The sequence below is a fragment of the Triticum dicoccoides genome, chromosome 1B (assembly GCF_002162155.2).
Source record: "Triticum dicoccoides isolate Atlit2015 ecotype Zavitan chromosome 1B, WEW_v2.0, whole genome shotgun sequence".
NCBI classification, from domain to species: domain Eukaryota; kingdom Viridiplantae; phylum Streptophyta; class Magnoliopsida; order Poales; family Poaceae; genus Triticum; species Triticum dicoccoides.
The window spans coordinates 673,958,791-673,974,887 of record NC_041381.1 but is presented as its reverse complement, the minus strand read 5'-3'; the positions used below and the strand labels follow the sequence as shown (position 1 = coordinate 673,974,887).

Below are 16,097 nucleotides of genomic sequence, written 5' to 3'. Positions count from 1 at the left end.
CGTTGATTGCTTGTCACGATGGCTCAAGATAATACTAAATTGTGTGACTTTTCCAACACCAACAACAATGATTTTATTAGCACTCCAATTGCTCCTACTACCAATGTTGAATCTTGTGACATTAATGTCGCTTTGTTGAATCTTGTTATGAAAGATCAATTTTCTGGCCTTCCTAGTGAAGATGTCGCATCCCATCTAAAAAACTTCGTTGATTGTGCGATATGCAAAAGAAGAAAGATGTGGATAATGATATTGTTAAATTAAAGATATTTCCGTTTTTGCTTAGAGATCATGCTAAAACTTGGTTCTCATCTTTATCTAAAAATAGTATTGATTCATGGAATAAGTGCAAAGATGCTTTTATCTCTAAGTATTTTCCTCCGCTAAGATCATCTCCCTTAGGAACGATATTTTGAATTTTAAGCAACTAGATCATGAGCATGTTGCACAATCTTGGGAGAGAATGAAGTTAATGATACGCAATTGCCCTGCACATGGTTTGAATTTGTGGATGATTATACAAATTTTTTATGCCGGATTGAATTTTGCTTCCAGAAATCTTTTAGATTCGGCCGCGGGAGGCACTTTTATGGAAATCACTTGAGGAGAAGCTACTAAGCTCCTAGATAATATTATGGTTAATTATTCTCAATGGCACACCGTAAGATCCACTAGTAAAAAAGTTCATGCGATTGAAGTGATTAATGTTTTGAGTGGAAAGATGGATGAACTCATGAAATTATTTGCTAATGAAAGTGTTTCTTCTGATCCTAATGATATGCCTTTTTAAACTTTGATTGAGAATAATAATGAATCTATGGATGTGAATTTTGTTGGTATGAACAATTTCAGTAACAACGCTTATAGGGCAATTTTAATCCTAGGCCGTTTCCTAGTAATTCCTCTAATACTTATGGGAGTTCCTACAACAACTCTTATGGAAATTTTAATAAGATGCCCTCTGATTTTGAGAATAGTGTTAAAGAATTTATGAGTTCACAAAAGAACTGCAATACTTCGATTGAAGAAAAATTAATTAAGATTGATGAGTTGGCTAGGAACATTGATAGAATTTCTCTTGATGTTGATTCTTTGAAACTTGGATCTATTCCACCTAAGTATGATATCAATGAATCTCTCAAGGCCATGAGAATTTCCATTGATGAGTGCAAAGAAAGAACCGCTAAGATGCGTGCAAAAAGGATTGGTTTGTGAAAGCGTGTTCTTCTAGTTTTCATGATAATAAGCATGAAGATCTAAAAGTGATTGATGTGACTCCTATTAAATCTTTGTTTTACAATATGATTCTTGATAAATATGGGACTGGAGATGAGTCAATTTTAGTTAAAAGGCATCCCAATGATTTGGAGTTTTTAGATCTAGATGCAAAAATTGATTAAAGTGGGATTGGGGAGGTCAAGACTTTAAGTAGCAATGAACCCACTATTTTGGATTTCAAGGAGTTTAATTATGATAATTGTGCTTTGATAGATTATATTTCCTTGTTACAATCCGTGTTAAATTCTCCTCATGCTTATAATCAAAATAAAGCTTTTACTAAACATATCATTGATGCTATGATGCAATCTTTTGAAGAAAAGCTTGAAGTAGAAGTTTCTATTCCTAGAAAACTTTATGATGAGTGGGAACCTACTATTAAGATTAAGATTAAAGATTATGAATGTTATGCTTTGTGTGATTTGGGTGCTAGTGTTTCCATGATTCCAAAAACTTTGTGTGTTGTGCTAGGTTTCCGTGAATTTGATGATTGTTCTTTAAATTTGCATCTTGCGGATTCCACCATTAAGAAACATATGGGAAGGATTAATTATATTCTTATTGTTACAAATAGGAATTATGTGCCCATATATTTCATTGTTCTTGATATAGATTGCAATCCTACATGTCCTATTATTCTTGTTAGACATTTCCTTAGAATGATTGGTGATATTATTGATATGAAAGAAGGAAACATTAGGTTCCAATTTCTGTTAAGAAGGGGAATGGAGCACTTTCCTAGGAAGAAAATTAAATTGGCTTATGAATATATTATGAGAGACATTTATGGATTGCATACTAAAGATGGAAACACCTAGATCTATTCTTGTTTTTATGCCTAGCTAGGGGCGTTAAACGATAGCGCTTGTTGGGAGGCAACCCAATTTTATTTTTGTTCTTTTCTTTTTGCTCCTGTTTACTAACATAAATTCATCTAGCCTCTGGTTAGATGTGGTCTTAAGTTTAATTTAGTGTTTGTGCCAAGTAGAACCTTTGGGAAGACTTGGGTGAAGTCAATGTGATCTTGCTGTAAAAAACAGAAACTTTTGCACTCACGAGATTAGTTGTAACTTTTTACAGAAGAGTGATTTTAGGTTAATTATCTTTGCAGAAGATTAATAGACAAATTCCTCACATCCACCATTTTATTTCAGAATTTACGGAGTTACATAAGTATTCTAAAGTTACATATTACTACATATTGTTCTGTTTTTGACAGATTCTGTTTTTCGCGTGTTGTTTGCTTATTTTGATGAATCTATGAGTAGTATCGGGGGGTATGAACCATAGAGAAGTTGGAATACAGTAGGTTTTACACCAATATAAATAAAGAATGAGTTCACAAAATTACCTTAAAGCGGTGATTTATTTTCTTATACTAACGGAGCTCATGAGATTTTCTATTGAAGTTTTGTGTTCTGAAGTTTTCAAGTTTTGGGTAAGGATTTGATGGACTTTGGAATAAGGAGTGGCAAGAGCCTAAGCTTAGGGATTCCCAAGTCACCCCAAGGTAAAATTCGAGGACAACCAAAATCCTAAGCTTGGGGATGCCCTGGAAGGCATCCCCTGTTTCGTCTTCGTCTATCGGTAACTTTAGTTGAGGCTATATTTTTATTCACCACATGATATGTGTTTTGCTTCGAGCGTCTTGTATGATTTGAGTCTTTTATTTTTAGTTTACCAGAATCATCCTTGCTGTACACACCTTTTGGGAGAGACACACATGAATCGTGATTTATTAGAATAGTCTATGTGCTTCACTTATATCTTTTGAGCTAGACAATATTGCTCTAGTGCTTCACTTATATCTTTTTAGAGCACGGCGGTGGCTTTATTTTATAGAAATTGTTGAACTCTCATGCTTCACTTATATTATTTTGAGAGTCTTTTAGAACAACATGGTAATTTGCTTTGGTTATAAAACTAGTCCTAATATGATGGGCATCCAAGATGGATATAATAAAAACTTTCATATGAAGTGCATTGAATACTATGAGAAGTTTGATTCTTGATGATTGTTTTTAGATATGAAGATGGTGATATTAGAGTCATGATAGTAGAGTAATTGTTAATTTGATAAATACTTGTGTTGAGGTTTGTGAGTCCTGTAGTATGCACGTATGGTAACCGTTGTGTAACAAATTTGGAGCATGAAGTATTCATTGATTGTCTTATGAGTGGCGGTCAGGGAGGAGCGATGGTCTTTTCCTACCAGTCTATCCCCCTAGGAGCATGTGCGTTGTGCTTCTTCAATGACTAATAGATTTTTGCAATAAGTATGTGAGTTCTTTATGACTAATGTTGAGTCCATGGATTATACGCACCCTTCCACCTTTGCTAGCCTCTCTAGTACCGTGCAACTTTCGCCGGTACCATAAACCCACCATTTACTTTCCTCAAAACAGACACCATACCTACCTATTGTGGCATTTCCATAGCCATTCCGAGATATATTGCCATGCAACTTTCCACAGTTCCGTTTACTATGACACGCTTCATAATTGTCACATTGCTTTGCATGATCATGTAGTTGACATCATATTTGTGGCAAAGCCACGGTTCATAATTGTTTCATACATGTCACTCTTGATTTATTGCACATCCCGGTACACCGCCGGAGGCATTCACATAGAGTCATATTTTGTTCTAAGCTTCGAGTTGTAATTTTTTGAGTTGTAAGTAAATAAAAGTGTGATGATCATCATTATTAGAGCAATGTCCCATGTGAGGAAATAAAAAAAAGAGGCCAAAGAAGCCAATGAAAAAAAAGAGGCCAAAGAAGCCAAACAAAAAAATGAGAGAAAAAGAGAGAAGGGGCAATGTTACTATCCTTTTCCACACTTGTGCTTGAAAGTAGCACCATGATCTTCATGGTATAGAGTCTCTTTTTTCACTTTCATATACTAGTGAGAATTTTCATTATAGAACTTGGTTATATATTCCAATGATGGGCTTCCTCAGAATGCCCTAGGTCTTCGTGAGCAAGCAAGTTGGATGCACACCCACTTAGTTTCTTTTTGAGCTTTCATACACTTATAGCTCTAGTGCATCCGTTGCATGGCAATCCCTACTCACTCACATTGATATCTATTGTTGGGCATCTCCATAGCCCATTAATATGCCTAGTTGATGTGAGACCATCTCCTTCTTTTTATCTTCTCCACACCCACCATTCTATTCCACCCATAGTGTTATATCCATGGCTCATGCTCATGTATTGCGTGAAAGTTGAAAAGGTTTGAGAACATCCAAGTATGAAACAATTGCTTGGCTTGTCATAGGAGTTGTGCATGATTTGAGTATTTTGTGTGACGGAGATGGAGCATAGACAAACTATATGATTTTGTAGGGGTAAGCTTTCTTTCGCCATGTTATTTTGAGAAGACATGATTGCCTTGTTAGTATGCTTGAAGTATTATTATTTTTATGTTAATATTAAACTTTTGTCTTCAATTTTCGGATCTGAACATTCATGCCACACTAAAGAAAATTACATTTATAAATATGTTAGGTAGCATTCCACATCAAAAATACTGTTTTTATCATTTACCCATTCGAGGACGAGCAGGAATTAAGCTTGGGGATGTTTGATACGTCTCCAACGTATCTATAATTTTTGATTGTTCTATGCTATTATATTATCTGTTTTGGATGTTTAATGGGCTTTAATTTGCTCTTTTATATTATTTTTGGGACTAACCTATTAACCGAGGGCCCAGTGCTAGTTTCTTTTTTTTCCTATTTTGGAGTTTTGCAGAAAAGGAATACCAATCGGAGTTCAAACGGAATGAAACCTTCGCGATGATCTTTCTTGGACCGAAAGCTAACCAGAAGACTTGGAGATGAAGTCAGAGACGTAACGAGGAGGCCACGAGGCAGGAGGGCGCACCCAGGGGGTTCGGCGCCCCCCCCCCACCCTCGTGGGCCCCTGGTAGCTCCCCTGACCTAGTTCCTTCGCCTATATATACTCTTATACCCTAAAAACATCAGGGGGAGCTACGAAACCACTTTTCCACCACCGCAACCTTCTGTACCCGTGAGATCCCATCTTGGGGCCTTTTTCTGTGATCCTCCTGAGGGGGATTTGGATCACGGAGGGCTTCTACATCAACACCATTGCCTCTCCGATGAAGCGTGAGTAGTTTACCACAGACCTTCGGGTCCATAGTTATTAGCTAGATGGCTTCTTCTCTCTCTTTGATTCTCAATACAAAGTTCTCCTCGATGTTCTTGGAGATCTATTCGATGTAATACTCTTTTGCGGTGTGTTTGCCGAGATCCGATGAATTGTGGATTTATGATCAAGATTATCTATGAATATTATTTGGTTCTTCTCTGAATTCTCTTTGAATTATCGGTTTAGTTTGGCCTACGAGATTGATCTTTCTTGCAATGGGAGAATTGCTTAGCTTTGGGTTCAATCTTGCGGTGTCCTTTCCCAGTGATAGTAGGGGCAGCAAGGCACGTATTGTATTATTGCCATCGAGGATAACAAGATGGGGTTTTCATCATATTGCTTGAGTTAATTCATCTACATCATGTCAGCTTGCTTAATGCGTTACTCCGTTCTTTATGAACTTAATACTCTAGATGCATGCTGGATAGCGGTCGATGTGTGGAGTAATAGTAGTAGATGCAGGCAGGAGTCGGCCTAGTTGACACGGACGTGATGCCTATGTTCTTGATCATTGCCTTAGATGTCATCATAATTATGCACTTTTCCATCAATTGCTCGGCAGTAATTCATTCACCCACCGTAATATATGCTATCTTGAGAGAAGCCACTAGTGAAACCTATGGCCCCCGGGTCTCTTTTCCATATATTGAATCTCGTTTACATCTTGCTAGTTTCTGATTTACTATTTTGCAATCTTTATTTTCCAATCTATAGACCAGAAATACCAAAAACATTTACTTTATTATCTCTATCAGATCTCACTTTTGCGAGTGAACGTGAAGAGATTGACAACCCCTTTATCGGTGTTGGTTACAAGTTCTTGATTGTTTGTGCAGGTATTCGGTGACTTGTGCCTCGTCTCCTACTGGATTGATACCTTGATTCTCAAAACTGAGGGAAATACTTACGCTACTTTGCCGCATCACCCTTTCCTCTTCTAGGGAAAACCAACGTAAGCTCAACAGGTAGTAGGCCGCATTAGACTTGCCAAGATAATGGGATTGAAGAAATAATAAATGGGTTGTAATTAAAAAAATTGGTTGTAAATATAAAAACACACCGAACGGGTACATTTTTAATTCTTCTAAAAAAAGGTATATTTTTTGATTTCTTTGGATTTTTACCTAATACAAATTTCTTTTGAAACTATATTTAATATGACTCTAAATTTTGGGTTAAAAAATATTTCGGATCCCATCAAAATGTTGAAAATTTTGTTGAATTTTTTGGAGCGGTTGGCTGAAATTATTAACAAAGTCATAGCTGGAAAATGGGTTGTAATTTTAACAAACAGTAAATGGGCTGAGTAAATTCCATTAGAATTAAATAATGGGTAAGAAATCACAAATGGGCTATATGTTATCTGCCACAGATGTGATGGTCACTTGTGGGCCTACTATGTTGACGCGTACGCAAGGCTTTGTCAACTTATAGTCAACATACGATTCAATTAGCAGTGGCCGTTGGATGTCCATCAAACGGCTGTGGTGCTTCTTCAATCTCGGATATTCATGCTTCAGCTGCCCAAACCACCGTCGATGGTACCACCTGCTACCGCCTCCCATGGCTGGCTGTGCTGTCGTGCAGGCCTCATCGGCCCACCCTACTCCCATTGCCGTCCAGGACATTCCTCTACTCACCAACACCTCATGTTATTCTCCAGCGACGACAGCCTCACACCGCAGCTGAACCAGTGAACCCTCGTACTCCCCTCCGCGTGGGCATCCACCTGCCTCGTCTTCCCTGGCTCAGCGTCATTCCCTTCCTAGGCCTCGCCGTCATCCATCGCCTGGGTGTAGTCCCCACGGCGTGGTCAATGTGGTCAATGAACCACATCCATTGGAAGAGTAGTGTACGCGGTGAGGCTGATAGATGGACCCACAAGCTACATCTTCGCACGCAAGGAAGTGCCTCCATATTAGGCGCGGAAAAAATGTATCCTCCCCCTGACAGCTCGGACCCAGCATCAATAACTTTGCACGCAAGGGAGTGCCTCCTTATCCTCCGTGACAACCGGGACCCACCTGGTCGAAGCATACGTAGCATTGTCATTCTGGTCGCGAACGTGTACGCACATACTGGTCGATCGATCTCTCTGCAACGATGAACCGTGGCTGAGCAAGCAGCGGCACATGTAGTAGTAGAGCCCCCGACGTAGTAGTTCAGGCATTCCCTTCTAAACCGTGTACACGTATGTACAACCACATGCCAAAAAATATGGCCACGTACATACATACGGGAGGGGTCTCGAATGCGTACTCGCGCATACGTACGGCCAGGGCTCGTGTACATGGAGAGGCAACGGACGGCAGCAACAACGTCATGTTCATCGGGCAACCAACCGGCTGGGTCAGAATGGAGAAACAACGTCTTGTTCATCGGGAGGCAACAGATTGGGTCGGAATGCATCCTGTTCAACGGGAGCCAACCGGCTTGGACGGACAACCGAAACGGGGTCTGGCGTACCGCAGTACGGAGGAAACGACCTTCTGTTCAACCGGCTACGGTCGAAACGGGGGTCATGTTCATCGGGAGGGGTGTCGCGTACCACAAAACAGAGGAAACGGACTTGTGTTGGAGCGCTACAATCGAAACGGGGGTCCTGTTTATCGGAGGGGGTGTGGCATACCGCAAAAACGGGACTCCACGGGGCTACTGTTCACCCACCGTCGACTTCCTTCAGCCTCCACCTGCACTGTTCATCCAGGGGCTACTATTCATCCAGCCTCCACCGGCTACTGTTCAACCAGCCCTCCACAGGGTCCTGTTCAACCAGCCCCTCCATGAGGTCCTGTTCAACCAGCCCTCCACGGGCTCCCTCCACCGGCTACTGTTCATCCACTCCCACCTCCTCAATCGGGGTCCTATTCATCCAGCGGCAACGGCCTCTACCCCCACTGGGAACTGTTCGTCCAACCCCCACCGGGAACTGTTCATCCGACCCCCACCAGGAACTGTTCGTCCAACCCCAACCACGTATGTCTCGACTCATTCAACCAATCCCCACGTTCACTGCTCATCAAGAGGCAGCAGGTTCGATCGGCTTCAGTTTGCAGCAGTAGCGAAGGAATCACTCGGGTTCAGTTAACAGCAAGGGATCGATCGGGGTTCAGTAACGTAGCTAGTGCAATCGGTCGGGTTCAGTTAGAGCCAACGCCTCGCTCAGGTTTAGTTAGAGCGTAATGCCTCGCACACACGTGCGTACGTGTACGAGAGAAATGTGCAAACCTCCGTGCATCGCTCGGTTCCGACCACCCGCCGTAATCGGGAACTCCCCAAAATTTTGCTCGCCCTCGCTTCTACCATGATTTTTTTCTATCATGGACGACCCAAAGAATGTCATGCAGGTGCGTCTCTAGCCCGCCCAAGACAAAAAGGCCAGTTTCTGTCATTATTTTTTGTCATAGTAGTAGGAGCCCACCACATCTATGATGATACTGGGTTTTGTCACAGTTATCATCATAGAAGTGTCATAAGCATGACAGGAAAAAAAATCGTTCGGCCCAAAATGTCACAGATGTGTCTTATTTTTGTAGTGTTACTTTGGTACTTCCCTGCTAAACTTATAGCAAGGCACACATGAAGTCTGGTACACATCAGGTCTATCACTCTTTACGATGAACTCTTTATCACCTCCATAACCGAGAAACATTTCCTTAGTCTTTTTAAGGTAACTAAGGATAATTTTGACCGCTGCCCAGTGATCCACTCCTGAATTACTTTGGTACCTCCCTGCTAAACTTATAGCAAGGCACACATCAGGTATGGTACACAGCATACCATACATGATATAACCCATGGCTAAGGCATAGGGAATGACTTTCATTTTCTCTCTATCTTCTGGAGTGGTCGGGCATTGAGTCTAACTCAATTTCACACCTTGTAATACACACAAGAACCCTTTCTTTGACTGATCCATTTTGAACTTCTTCAAAACTTTGTCAAGGTATGTGCTTTGTGAAATCCCTATTAAGCATCTTGATCTATCTATATAGATCTTGATGCCTAATATATAAGCAGCTTCACCATGGTCTTTCATTGAAAAACTTTTATTCAAGTATCCTTTTATGCTATCCAGAAATTCTATATTATTTCCAATCAATAATATGTCATCTACATATAATATTAGAAATGCTACAGAGCTCCCACTCTGTGTGCTAGTCCTGCAAGCACGAACCTTGTGCTTTCGGTTTGAGAATCCCACCCCCAGTCCCGACGTTACAAGTGAAGATTGAACCTTGTGCTCAAGCTAGCCAATCCGTCCAGAGCTAAACGTCGCCGGAGAATTAGAGGAAGGAGATTAGAACCACACTTGACTTCTAATTATGAAGATTTGAGGATCTAGGTCTAGCTCTAATTAGATCAATTAGGATCAACTAGAACTAGATGGAACAAGACAAGGCTCAAAAACTTGTGTGCCTTTATAGAGCAAAAATCCCTAGTATATATAAGTTGGAGGGGAGGGAGAGGGCAGCCACCAAGGAGAGAAAGCCCCTCCTTGGTCTGCCGGTCTAGGGGGAGGGCTCCAACTCCTCCCCTAGTAGGATTCGGCCTCCCCCCTATGGAAAAGGGGGCTGTCGAGGCAACGAATCTGATAGTAAGTACTAGGGGGTAAGAACAAGGCGGAACTTAGCTACAACGCAGGTGTGACACTGCAACCTGTTAGTTGCGTCGGGATTTCCCCGAAGAGGAGAGGATGATGGAGTATTGTACAGATAATATTTCCCTCAGTTAAGAACCAAGGTTATCAATTCAGTAGTAGAACCACGCAACAGCTCGTCAGCAGCACCCGCACACAAACAACAAATCCTTGCAACCCAACGCGAACAAGCGATTGTCGATCCTTCGGCAGTTACATGCAAGATTAAATTGTATGATGTTTGATAGATAGATAGATTGATAGACAGATAGATAGATGCAAAAATATAAAATAAAATAAATAAAGAAAAAGTGCAGCAATGTATTTTTGGTTTTTGGTATATGATAAAAGTAGTTCTGGGCCAAAGTTTTCACTAGAGGCTTCTCTCTTGAAAATAGCATGCGGTGAGTAAACAAATTACGATTGGACAATTGATAGAAAAGCAAATAATCATGACGATATCCAAGGCAGTGATCATATATAGGCATCACGCCCGAGACAAGTAGATCGACTCCTGCCTGCATCTACTATTATTACTTCACCCATCAACCACTATCCAACATGCATCTAGAGTATTAAGTTCGTAAAGAACAGAGTAACGCCTTAAGCAAGATGACATGACGTAGGCAAAGCAAACTCGCGCATGAATAAACCCCATCTTTTTATCCTTAATTGCAACGATACAATACGTGTCATGTCCCTTTCTGTCACTGGGATTGAGAACCGCAAGATCGAACCCATCACAAAGCACCTCTCCCATTGCAAGAAAAAATAATCTAGTTGGCCAAAACAAATCAATTGATCGGAGAGAAATACAAAGCTATAGTAATCATGCATAAAAGAGTTCAGAGAAAACTCAAATAATATCCATGGATAATCTGATCATAAACTCACAATTCATCAGATCCCAACAAACATACCGCAAAAATTCATTACATGGAATAGATCTCCAAGAACATCAAGAAGAACATTGTATTGAAGATCAAAGAGAGAGAGAGAAGAAGCCATCTAGCTATTACCTATGGACCCGTAGGTCTGTGGCAAACTACTCACACATCATCGAAGGGAAGCAAGGTTATGCATAGCCCCCCCCCCCTCGTAATTGATTCCTCCTCTGGCAGAGTGCCGGAAAAGGCCTCTAGATGGGATCTCTCAAGAACAGGAACTTGCAGCGGTGGATAAAATATTTCATCTGGCTCTGTTGGTTTCATGATGTTAGAGAATTTATAGAGGCAGAGTTAGGTCAAACAGAGCCGTGTAGGCACCACGAGCCACCAGGGCGCGCCTACCCCCTGGGCGTGCCCTGGTGCCTCGTGGACCCATCTTCTATCATTTGGCCCTGTCCCGAAGTTTCTAGTGTCTCTTTTGTCCAGGAAAAAAATCTCCAAAATGTTTCAGGGCATTTGGACTTCATTTGATATTGATATTCTACAAAACCAAAAACAAGTAAAAAAACAGCAACTGGCACTGGGCACTAAGTTAATACGTTAGTCCCAAAAAATGATATAAAAGTGATTGTAAATGTATATAAAACATCTGATATTGATACTATAATAGTATGGAGCAAACAAAAAATTATAGATACGTTGGAGACGTATCAGACACTCGGATGTATGAGTTTGGGCGCCTCTCGAAGAGGTAATAGCCCTATGTCTCAAGCTCTGGAGCTTTGTATTCTCTGTGTCTGATTACATTGGGTCGCGAACCCTTGTGAAGGAGCTGAAGGTGGCTTATATAGAGAGCGCATCGACCCATTACTGCGACGTTACAAGGGGGAATGAATGAGTATAACTACATGCGTTATTGGTAACAACCGCTACAACAACACTTGAAGTCCAACATTAAGCCTCCCGGTCGTTGCGGCTCCCACGTCGCCTCTCCGCCTCCTATGCCCGAGTGGTGCCGGTGAGGCCGAATGCTGGGAAGACGTCCGAATGTCGTTGCTGTATCCGAGTGGATATCCAGGGCATGCATTCGAATGCGTCTATGGCCCTGGGACCTCCCAATGATGGTGTGGGGTCGTAGGTGGGCCCTAGATGTCAGGTTTATGACCCTATTGTTGGAAATATGCTCTAGAAGCAATAATAAATTGGTTATTATCATATTTAATTATTCATGATAAATGTTTATATATTATTCATGCTAGAATTGTATTTGCCGAAAATTTATATACATGTGTGAATACATAAACAACACCATGACCCTAGTAGGCCTCTACTGGACTAGCTCGTTGATAAAAGATGGTTAATGTTTCATAACTATACACATGAGTTGTCATTTGATAACGGGATCACGTCATTAGGAGAATGATGAGATGGACATACCCAACCGTAAGCTTAGCAACCGATCGTATCGCTTAGTTATTTGTTATAGTTCTCTTCATGTCAAGTATCAGTTTCTCAGATCATGAGATCATGCTACTCCCGGATACCCGAGAAATACTTTGTGTGCTATCAAACGCCACTTTGTAATTGGGTGATCATAAATATGCTTTACAGGTATCTCTGAAGGTGTCTGTTGGGTTGCATGGATCGAGTCTGGGATTTGTAGCTCCGTGAAGTTTTTTTTCAAATCAATGAACTTTTTTTTCAAATTTATGAACTTTTTTCAAAATTGGTGAATTTGTTTTTCAAAATCAGTGATTAGTTTTTTACAAAATCAATGAACCTTTTGAAATCTGGGAACTTTCGAATTTGGTTCGCATTTAAGAAAAACACGTTTTTCTAAAAATGTATGTGTAATTCTTTTTTAGGATTGAGGATAAATAGCGCGGCTACAGTTGTTCTCAAACATTTCGTGCTAAAAACGCGCTGCGTGTTCCTGGGCCGGCCCACCAGGTGGGGCAGTGGGCGCCAGTTGCCTGAACCGGCGTGTCTCATAAAAAAAAAAGTTGACTGAATCCGCGACCTTCACCTCGCCGCCGCCCAGATCGAACTTGCAGACGAACCCAACCGCTCCCCCGTCGCCATCCGCGCCGTCGTCCTACGGCCCCATCGCCCTCCGCCTCCAGCGCGTCCCGCCAGCCCTGCTCATCCGTCCGCAGGTCACCTCGCCCGGCGCCTCCTGGCACCGGAGTCGCCCCTCCAGGTTCTTCCTCCCCCCACCACTTCTGGCTCCTCCCTTTTGGATTTCCAGAATGTGCATCTTTAGTACCACTTCAACTGTTGAGGTTAATCTGAGAGAGAAATCGATGCCTCATCGTTTCGACCTAGATTGATGCTTGAATGTCACTCATTCCGGAGGTTTAATAGTTGTTCAGAGAATTATTTTTACTGCTGCAATTTTGGTGATTGCTGTTTGTTAAGGAATTGGTTGCTAGTAGAATTCTAGTTTGTGTGATGCCTGGATGTGTCATAGCAAGGGATGCAAGCGGCGGCCCTCATACCCCGCAAAACTCCTCAATCTTCATTCACTTCACCTCTAGCTGTAAAACTAACACTAAGTTTGTGTTTGTGGTATTGTCCGTGAGCCCGCCCTGCTTGCATCCTTAGTCGTAGCGGTGATTGCTGTCAGTTTGTTCAGGAATGCTATTTCATACGACGCTTCGATGTAAGGTTAACTATATTTTCTTGTATGTTCCGCACCCACGCCATGAAGATGTTTCTCATTCAAGACGAATTTCATTTGATCAGCCGAGTTAGATGATATGTATTCCATGGTGACGCATTTCTGGTTTGTGCAGCCAAGGTGGTCGGTCAAATGGCTTCAGCCATCATGTTTCGGCGTCTTTCCAAGACACTCGCCATGAGCCCAGCAGCAGCAGTGGCATCTGGTATGACCAGCCAGCATCACCAGCTTCAGCAGCGTGCACCAGTGAGCGGCACATCCAAGGGCAAGGCAAAGCTCAAAGCTGGGATGCCTCTGAGGCGCAGCGTTATAGCAAAGAAGGGGGGCGCGCCTGCCACTGCTGGGAGCGGCGGCGCTGGCCGTGGTCACCGTGAAGCGATCGAGCGGATTACTCAGATTGCAGAGTCTTGTCTGAAGTCCTCTACTCCTCTACGACACCTGTCCCCCAAGGAGCGTCTTCGCGAGGCGAAGCGTGAGGAGCTTGGGCTCATCCCCAAGGAACGGCAACGTGAGCTTGATATGGCCAAGGCTAAAGCTAAAGCCAAGTCCAAGGGTGCCAGTGGAGGTGATGGTGACCGTGTTCTGATGGGTCCACCAGGCCTTGACTATATCAGTCTTGGTCTTGTAGATGAGGAGGCTATCCCTGAGTATGAGCTGACAGTCGAAGATGGCCGGCGTCTTGCCAAAGAATACAGCCGTGTGCTAATGCGACGGCACCGTGCACGTCAAACGGCAGAGTCGACTCTCTTGAGGCTCAAGAAGAAGGCCATTGCTGCGCTCCCTGAGAAGCTGCGAGCTGCTGCTATGGTTCCTGACATGACGCCATTCCCTGCAAACCGCTACATGGCAACGCTCACGCCACCCATTGAAGGGTATATTGAAAAGGTGCGAGACGCTGCCAAGAAGTATTCTGTGAAGGAGAAACTTCGCTGAGTTCATTTGATTCAACAAGGGAGGAAAGAGTCTTCTCCATATAAGGCGCTGAGAGTTCAGATGCTTTCTTATTCTCCATTAATTCTTGGCCTGTCTAGGTCTGATGACTACTTTGTGCTGTTTTGGCCTGTGATAATCAGATTCTGGTAATAAGACATCGCTTTTTTTTTTTTTGCAAGACCCTGCCTTGTTATTCTGACTGAACTTTTCTACTTCAGTTTTGCTGTGTACTAGTGCATTTTGATATCATCTTGAACTGAAAGCAGGAAAGTATTTATTTGCCTTGAAATGATGAGTATCCTGCCAAGGTTACTACAAAAATGGCTTTTAACTCATAATAATAGGTGTTATTGCTTTCCCCTGTTTATGTAAAACATATGTTAATTGCTTCCGGTTTGAGTTGTTGCATCAGTCTGTGAAGTAACCATCTTGTTCAGTAAACTGCACTCAAACAGTGGCAGCTTGAGACATGGTACACGAAACTGAAAGAACTATGTTAACTGTTCCCCACTTCCTTGTTTTTGTTGTTTCTTTACCTCCTTTCATGTTTTCATGTGCTCTGAATGATGATTTCTTGTAAGGTCTGATTATCAAAAGAAGTACCTAGTTTTTTTTGTTTCATGTATCTATGAGTAAACTCAGATTGCTACCAGAGAAAAATCAAATGTCATGTCGTGTTTGATTTTCTCGAACTTCTGAGAGCTGGGAGTGTGCTTTTCTTGTGTGCAAATGGAAGTCCTAGATAAATATATTTTCTTTCTCTTTTTAGGTTAAAAGGCCAAGATAGATTTGGCCCTGTTCAGGTCGTCTCTCCCCTGAACCATACAGAGTCTGAATTTCTGCTCTCAAGTTTTTTTTTTTACATTTCGCTCTGCTTAGAAATTGTCTTGATGGTGTACTGTCTTGTAGAGCATCTCGAGCCACGCCACCAACACGGCCTTCTCAGGCGATTTTTTCGCGCCGGCGCCGAAAAAACGGCCCAGTCACGCCCCCAGGAGCCCGTTTTTCGCTGGCTTGGACTGAAATCAGCGCCGGCGGACCCAGACCGAACCCTGCACATTGGGGGCGCCGGGGCGAGTGTTTTGGCGCGAAACAGTCGCGGGCCCGCCGAGTCAGCGAGACGGCCGCTTCGTCGCCCTCATCGCCTCGGTTCCCGCGGGAATCAATGCCAAAGCTGCCGCGCTGCCGCCGGTCAGCCTTACCATTGATTCTTCATCATGGGCGGCGCGTCACGGGGCTGCGCGGCGACGCCTCCCCTCCCGCCATGCGTCCACACGGGCGCGGCTATATAAGCCGGTGGCCTCCCTCACCTCTGGCCACACCGGCCCTAGCCGCTGAGCTCTCCCTCTCCCATGCGCCGCCGCCGACGCTTCTTCCGTCCCTCTCCCTCACTCCGACACCCGATGGCCGCGCGTTTCCCCGGCGACGCGGCGGCGGCCAATGGCTTCGGCCGTCGCTCGCTCCACGAGTGGGAGTCGTGGCTCCTGTTCGAGGCCAACAACC

At 43.0% G+C, this 16,097-nt stretch overlaps 1 protein-coding gene across 1 annotated transcript; it reads left to right on the top strand.

Moving 5' to 3' along the window:
* Window positions 1-13,024: 13,024 nt before the first annotated feature.
* Window positions 13,025-14,766, top strand: LOC119312222. Its single transcript, XM_037587954.1, has 2 exons — window positions 13,025-13,181; window positions 13,777-14,766. Exon 2 carries the CDS (start codon window positions 13,794-13,796, stop codon window positions 14,592-14,594), a length of 801 nt encoding a protein of 266 aa, XP_037443851.1. The 5' UTR covers window positions 13,025-13,181; window positions 13,777-13,793; the 3' UTR covers window positions 14,595-14,766.
* Window positions 14,767-16,097: the final 1,331 nt, after the last annotated feature.

Excerpts from the sequence above, each read along its gene's own strand:
- LOC119312222 (XM_037587954.1), top strand. The coding sequence starts at position 13,794 with ATGGCTTCAGCCATCATGTTTCGGCGTCTTTCCAAGACACTCGCCATG.